At 44.9% G+C, this 7958-nt stretch overlaps 1 protein-coding gene and 2 pseudogenes across 1 annotated transcript; 1 reads left to right on the top strand and 2 right to left on the bottom strand.

The window, feature by feature from the left end:
- Positions 1–748: 748 nt before the first annotated feature.
- LOC112897486 (probable LRR receptor-like serine/threonine-protein kinase At3g47570) lies at positions 749–1607 on the bottom strand. The gene is made up of 2 exons (XM_025965791.1): positions 1514–1607; positions 749–1366 (listed from the first exon to the last, which is right to left on the bottom strand). The coding sequence occupies exons 1-2, from the start codon at positions 1605–1607 to the stop codon at positions 777–779; spliced, it is 684 nt and encodes a 227-aa protein (XP_025821576.1). The 3' UTR covers positions 749–776.
- Positions 1608–3857: 2250 nt separating this feature from the next.
- Positions 3858–4911, top strand: LOC112897476 (annotated as a pseudogene).
- Positions 4912–5416: 505 nt separating this feature from the next.
- On the bottom strand, positions 5417–6943 carry LOC112880293 (annotated as a pseudogene).
- Between the last annotated feature and the right edge of the window lie 1015 nt (positions 6944–7958).

Below are 7958 nucleotides of genomic sequence, written 5' to 3'. Positions count from 1 at the left end.
AAAGATGTGGGAAGTAATAATTGATTCAAAAGGAAAGAACTAGGGGAAAATTAGCCATAAAATTGACCATACTTAACTAAGTAGTGGTACTTAAGTACTAATTGCATAGATCAGATACAGCACACGTAGTGTTAAAGCAATGAATGCGTGTATATGGCTGTATGTCGCATTCAGTTGTTCCAGGTAATATATAGGTGGTCATCGCAGTCTATCTTCTTCTGGGCAAGTCTTCAACACTATTTGCTAATAGTTGGTGCATGTCCTATTAGCGTGTCAGCTTCTCTTTCATGTTCCACTGCAAGAGAGCCAGCTAACATCAGATTTGCATCTCTGATAGCATGCATCTCCATGGCTGCATCTCGTATCGTCATTCGCTCTCTGGGTTGCTGCTTCGAGCATGATATGCCAATCCTAATGACAGAGACCAGACACTCCTGAACTCTGCTTCTTGCGCTCTTATCGTTGGCGTCATTGTGCACCCATATTGTTGGATCAGCTATCTCCAGGATTCTATCAGGGAGAGCAGTCTCTGCAAACTTGTGAAGATCTACTGATTCTCTAAACATATCATCCGTTGGGCTCCTGCCCGTAAACATCTCAAGTAGCAATATCCCAAGGCTATAAACATCACCAAGAGTTGAGATTGGAGAACCCTCACCATATTCTACAATTATGCAATATTTTTACATTCATCACTATAAAAATATGTATGAAAGAACTAGGGTAAGGGTAAAAAGAATGCAACAATTTGATTTACCTGGAGCAACATACCCAATTTAGCCTCTTATTCTGATTGTGCTATTTGAATTTTGCCCAGCTTTGTTTGCACTTTCAAGCAGGATCCTTGATATACTAAAGTCTCCAACTCGGGCACTCATGTCTTCTGCAAGAAGGATGTTGCTTGGCTTGACATCGCAATGAACTACTGGCGGCTGACAGTGACTATGAAGATAGTCCAGAGCATCAATGACATGAACAGCAATATCTAGCCTCTGAGCTAGGCTCAGAGTATTATTTAGAGTGGCAATGCTGGATTTCGGATGAAGCCAACCATCTAAGCTCCCGTTGGGCATGAGGTCGATTACTAATGCCTTGAAATCTTGACCTTGATTATCGATGCTTGAACAGCATGTGATGATCTTTATGAGACAACGGTGACGTACCCTTCTCAGCACCTCACATTCAGCCTGGAAACTCTTAGAAGACCCTGATTGTTGAAGGTTAAATACTTTTACAGCTACAGGTGTATCCTCACCTTCTAATGTACATTTGTAAACTGAGCCATATCTTCCTTTCCCAAGCAAGTTAGATTCTGAAAACCCATCTGTTCCTCGCAACAATGCCTGATACGAAACTCTTTGGAAGCCTTACTTCTTGGTTTTGGTTTAAGCTTCCAAATCGTAAGAGCGGGTATTATGGCAAGGCGAAACGCCCGAACACGTCAGCTTCATATGACGTGGACTTCCCACAGAGGCAGAGAGAGAACGGAGCCGGCGACCGAACAAGTGTCCGCCTGTATCGTTTTCTTCGAGGAAAAAAAGCCCGCTCCCAGCCAGCTGCGGGCGTGAGACCGGCGCCTCTTCTTCCTCCCTGATCCCGTGCTCCATCACTGATTCCTGCCCAAATCAGCCCTTCTCCTCCCGCCAAATCGATTCCCCGCGCACCAAATCGGCTCCTCGCGCGCCAAATCGAAGCATAACGACCCCAATCGTGCTAAATCGTCCCCAATCCCCACCCTCCCAAACCCTAGCACGCAGCAGTCAGTGGATCTTCGTGAGATGAACTGGCAGTCCAAGAGGACCTCGGCGCCACCACCTCCGGCCGTTCCTCCTATCGGAGGTCAGGCAGGTCAGCCCCCTGCCATCCCTTCCATGGTTAGTCCAGGAGCTTGGTGCCCACCATGTCCACTACCACAGCCCATGGCACTGTCCGCTAGGTTCAACTTGCACAACGGATTGCAACAACCAGGCATGGTAGGCTCAACAACGACTCAAGGCCCTTGGTGGGCACCTACCGGTGTTGGAGCCCCAGTTGCCGAGGATCTAAACGTGCAATCATGATATATAACCTGCCCCTACCTTCTCTGTTTCATTGTTGTTATTGTTCCTTGAATTAGTAGATCAATTGAACGGCAATGTCTTATAAGGGGGGTGGATTCGCATCCACCAGATGGTTTTGTTAATTTTTTGAAGCAAAATGCATCAAGCACTGCACAATACATGAGTAAGGCAAGTTCATCACAGCCAATCGATGTCGTTGATGACACAAATTGCGGTAGTAGGACTGAGAAGCACTTGACATGAACAAAAGAGGAAGATCTTGTACTGGTAATGTATTTTTGCTTGTGTAATAAATTCCATGTTTAACATATATAGCACTATTCTTATCCCTGTATTGGTACTTATTTAGATTGGTGCATGGTTGAATAATTCAAAAGATCCAATCCAGCCAAATTACAAGAAGAATGATCAATATTGGAAGAGTGTTACCGCTGCATACAACAGTGCAGTTTCTAAAAGCAGGGCAAGGAAACTCAAGCAAGTCAAGGATCGTTTTGGGAGAATTAAGAAAAGAGTTGCATGGTTTTGTGCTAGCTGGAAGGAAGCTAATGCCATGTGGGCTAGTGGTGAAACTGATGCGAACTTAATGGACAGAGCAGTAAAACTCTATGAAGATGAACACAAAAATGATGGTCCATTTATGTTTAAACACTGCTGGGAGGTTCTGTGCAAGGAGACGAAATAGGATGCCTATATAGAACGTCTTGAAGATTTAGAGCCAGATAACAGAAAATTTCAGGAGGACTTTGGAGAGCATTTCTCTCTGAATAATGTTGTTGATGAACGGCCAATTGGTGGCAAGAAAGCTAAGGAGCAGCAGAAACGGAAAAGAAAGGATCAAGCTTGTATAATAGATATTGAATAAAGAAAATGAAGGCCGCAAAGAGATGTTAGAGGCACAAAAATATGTGTCCAGTGATAACCTTGAAGCTAGAAAGCTCGCATATCTTGCAGCAAAGGAGAATAAGGAGTCAGGCATGCTAGAAACATATCGAGAGTTGCTGAAACAAGATGCAACTGGGATGCCTGAAGATGTGAGAGCTGAACATGTTTTAGCATTGAAGTGTCTACGGGAGAAGCTATTTGGAAACTAAGGTACTGCACTGCTCAAATAGAATTTTATTGGAAAATTCTATAGTACAATTAATTTAGTTTTTGCTGAAATTATGTGCTGCAGTCAATTTAGTCTGTGCTGAAATTGATCATTAGGAAATTTTATGGTGCAATTAATTTAGTCTTTGCTGAAATTATTCATTGGAAAATTCTATGGTGCAATTAATTTAGTCTTTGCTGAAATTGTGCATTGCAAAATTCTGTGCCAGTCTTTGCTGATTTTGTGGATTGTTAATTTAGTCTATACTGATTCAGTCAAGATTACATAACTACAATGCAGTTACATTTACCTAGAATAATAATTGACTTACGTCTCATCTATAAAACATCTTCCTTCTCATCTTCCTGCTCAAACAGAAACACTCTTTCTCCTTCCCTGCAATCTCATCTTCCTTCTCAACCTGTCAACCATGTTGGATTCATCCACATACTCATATGAATCCGATGAACTAGCCCCTTCCAAGATCCTTGAACAGTATGCTACTGCAGCGCTGCTTAGACTCCTTTGCTAGTAGGTTGTCAATGAAGATCAAGACTTCCCTCTTAGCCCAGACGTCAAAGCGACGCTTTGGTCCAAGAAAGAGCATCCGAAGGGATCATGCTGCTGCTCATCAGCGCCTTGTGGAGGACTACTTCGCTGAAGAGCCACTCTACCCTGAGAGTATGTTCCGTACGAGATTTCGTATGAACAAAAGGCTCTTCAATCGTATTGTTGATGCTCTTGGTCAGTGGTCTCCTTTTTTCATTCTTAGGGAAGATTGTGTTGGTCGAATAGGTCTTTCACCACTTCAAAAGTGTGTAGCTGCCAAACGCATGTTAGCATATGGCACCCCTGCAGATGCCCTTGATGAGTACTTGAAGATTGGGAAGAGTACTGCATTGGAGTGTTTGGAAAAGTTTGCACAAGGGATTATTGAGGTGTTTGGGGGGAAGTACATGCGACGCCCCACAGGAGAGGATCTTGAGCATATACTTCAAGTCAATGAGGCGCGTGGCTTCCCTGGAATGCTTGGATCAATCGATTGTATGCATTGGCGATGGGAGAAGTGCCCCTTATCATGGAGGGGGCAGTTCACTAGAGGTGACTATGGAGTACCAACTATGATCTTAGAAGCTGTTGCTTCTAAGGATCTCCATATTTGGCATGCTTTCTTTGAAATTGCTAGGTCAAACAATGACCTCAACGTGCTGAACAGTCCCCACTTTTTTTTTGATGCTTTGAAAGGGGAAGCTCCTTAGGTTCAGTTTTCTGTCAATGGGAATTGGTATAGCACATGTTACTACCTTGCTGATGGTATATACCCAGAATGGGCTGCATTCATGAAGACTATACCACTTCCACAATCAGATAAGCACAAGTTGTTTGCCAAGTTCTAAGAAGGAGTAAGGAAAGATGTGGAACATGCTTTTGGGGTATTGCAGTCCCATTTTTCCATTGTTCGTCGTCCTGCGCATCTGGAAGCGAAAGAGTATCGCTAGGATCATGCTAGCATGTGTGATTCTCCATAATATGATAGTTGAAGATGAGAAGGATGATGACACCATTCATATTAACCTGAATCAAACTCCAGGGACAACATTTGTTCTACCTCCTGAAGTTAATGTTGGTGGTAATGTATGTTTTGCTGATGTGCTGCGCAGAAAAGCTGCTATCCGCGCTCGTCCACAACATACCCAGCTCAAAAATGATTTGATTGAACATATTTATGATAAGTTTAAACATACCCTTCAAAATTGACCATGCTATACTACTATTGCATGTGTGTTTCTATTCCTTTTTTTCTTATCAACGTGATATCTAATACATGTATTTTTATTTCAGGTCCTTTCCATGATGTGGACTCCGCTAGTGGTACTTCTTGCTGATAATTAGAAGCTACATATTTGAAGTGCACCTCTTATCATTTAGATCATTATTTAGTAACTTATTTGCTTGAGAACCAATTTGGCAGTACCTGATCCAATTTCTATTTCATAAAACTTATGTAGTGCTTAGTTGTGTGTCATGGTACGTGTCATTTGGTTATATGAGCATATTGCTTCAACATAACCTGCTACCTAGCATTCTGTGAAATAATTATGCTGCAGAATTTTATCTATTTTGATTGTATCTTAGAAGTTGGATGAGTATGTGTCTTTCATACTACTATGTTTGTTTGCTGGATGGCCATAAGAATATGCTGCGCAATGAATCTAAATACAATACAAGCATTAAGTTCATATGTATTTAATTTATAGTCACTTTAATAGTCAGTCCATTGTATGAGAAGACTTAACTGCTAGCTGTAAGTGACATGGAAGGAACTTGCAGCCAGCAGCCGGCTGCACCAGAGTACTTGCTCTAACAGCGACTGAAACTAGCAACAGCATTGCTCCCGTTGTGGTCAGAGAAATCATCAGAGACTTGCACCTATCAACGTGTAAGGTTTCCGAGTGACGATGGTATAAGGCCTGATAACCTAGCCCTGTACAAGGGAAGTTGAACCAAGTTTGCTAGTTTGCCGATGCTGCCGGGGATCACTCCGGATATCGAGGTGTTTGAGAAATGAAGCATTTCGAGTCCAAGCAAATTGCCAATGTCCTGGGGAATGCTGCCAGAGATAGTACAATCTGACAAATAGAGATACTGGAGCGTGGCTGACAGGTTTACCACTGAGCTGGGCAGTTGCCCACCGAAGGAGCTGTTACTGAGGCTCAGTTGCAGCAACTGGCTGCAGTTCGCCAGCGAAGTGATGAACTCCCAGCCCTCCGTATCGTCTGCCTCAAGCAGATTGTGAGGCATGTACAGATACTGGAGGCGCTGCAGCCTCCCGAGATCGCGAGGCACAAGTCCAGTGAATCCGTTGATGGAGAGCTGCAAGCTTGTGAGAGTGGTGAGATTCGAGATGGAAGAAGGGATTCCTCCGGTGAACCTGTTGTTGGCAAGGCTGAAAATCCTCCATGACGGGGAACTTGCTGCCGATGTCAGCAGGAATGCTGTTCTCTTCCACGTGCAAGCTCCGCAGCAACGACAGATTGTACATGGAGAGCGGGAGCACACCGTCCAGCTTGTTCACGGCGAGGTCAAGACGCCGAAGGCCGGCGAGGCCAGCGAGTCCCGGTGGGATCGGGCCGTCGAGCTGGTTGTTGGCGAGGGCGAGGTGCCACAGGGACGACATGTTGGCCAGCGACGCCGGGACGGGACCAGTGAGACTGTTGTTCTTGAGACGGAGCACCTGGACCTGCGTCAGCCTGTCCCCGAGCTCGGCAGGTATGCGGCCGACGAGGTTGTTCGCGTCGAGGAACATCTGCTCCATGGCCACGTACGAGCTCAGGTTGGCGGGGATCTCGCCGGAGAAGGTGTTGTAGCCAAGGTCCAAGTAACGGAGGCGCCGGAGACGGCCCAGGCTCGCGGGGACCTCGCCGTGCAGCCAGTTGAATCCCAGCTCGAGAGCTCGCAGGAATGTGAGGTTCCCGATGGCCGTCGAGAGCGTCCCGGCAAGCCCTTCCCTCCACAGGCTTAGCCCCACCACCCGCGGTGGTTTCCTACCGCGGGTGCACGTCACTCCCTCCCAGCTGCACAAGCCGGCGGTGCCATTCCATGAGGCTAGCGCGCCTCAAGAGCCGCCGTCGCTGAGCTCTGCCTTTATCGCGAGCAGCGCGGCCTCATCACCGCCGGTAGCGCTCGTCGTCGCGGCCATCGTCATCAGGGCGTAGAGACCGAGCATGCATAGCACGGTCCTGCTCCTGCAGCCACGCATCGACATTGCCATACCGTTTCATAGCTTGGTTAATTGGTGGAAGGGCCAGAGCAGCAATGGGCCGGGCGACTCTGATTAGTAGCCGCGCCGTACGTCTGTGACGATCACCTTTGTCGATGTCGAAATTGATGATTCTTTTGACAACGGGCGTGCACGAAAGAGAGGGCATGATCATCGGACGGGTGGTCGTCGTCGACGACACGGCGATAGTGTTGATCTCCTTAATTTCTTCAGTCACGTCTTAGTCGTAGTTGACGTTTGCTATTGACTTCATTCAGTGCGTCACGCTTTCAGCAGCCAAATGTCGATTTTGTTTTATTTTGCTTCTTCAATTTATAAGATTTTAATTTTAATAATGTTACACGCAAAATTAACTAATTAAATTTTTAAGAAGCAGCCCTTTTGATCACACGAATCAATTTGGCGTGGCTCCTCGATCACACCAACCCGTGGGAAGAGTTGGATTTGTAGATACATCCCAAAACAAACATTTCACTTGTTTTACAGTCTCTATGCCAAATTCGAGCTTATCTTTGAGCCTACTTAGAAATTGGATCTTTCATTTTCTACACCATATTTTAATTTGGAGTGCAAACACTTAAATAGAACACGTACACTCCATATGTTATACCTGTTAAGTTTGGTAGCTCCCTTGATTGACTTGTTTATCACGCCAGGCAACTTGGCGTGCTCAGCACGCTCGAGCACATCAGTGCTAGTGAAAATTGGTCTCGGACCGTGCCACCGTGATATTTTGGTCCACGGAGCTAGGCGTGACCAAATGAGCTATTTCTTGAAAATTTAGTTCGGTGAGTTTATTACTAAAATATTAGTTTTAAAAGAGTTAAAGTCTTTACCTATGTATAAAGCACTTAATGTTTTCGCATAAAATTTAATTTGGTCCAACATGTGTCGCTAACGGGTGGATCTGAAGCATATATAATAAGAATCGAACAACAATACTATATTGTAATCTAAACAGGCTCGAATACATTGTAACCTAAATGGACTCGAATATAATGATAACGTGAAAATATAACAAAAT

This window comes from Panicum hallii, chromosome 1, assembly GCF_002211085.1.
Source record: "Panicum hallii strain FIL2 chromosome 1, PHallii_v3.1, whole genome shotgun sequence".
NCBI classification, from domain to species: Eukaryota; Viridiplantae; Streptophyta; class Magnoliopsida; order Poales; family Poaceae; genus Panicum; species Panicum hallii.
The sequence above is the reverse complement of the archived record's forward strand: the minus strand, read 5'-3'. Positions and strand labels throughout refer to the sequence as shown.

Coding starts and splice junctions, on each gene's coding strand:
- LOC112897486 (XM_025965791.1), bottom strand. CDS start 1,607: ATGGAGCACGGGATCAGGGAGGAAGAAGAGGCGCCGGTCTCACGCCCG. Junction 1,367..1,513: donor CCTCGAAGAAAACGATACAG/GCGGACACTTGT, acceptor CCAAGAAGTAAG/GCTTCCAAAGAGTTTCGTAT.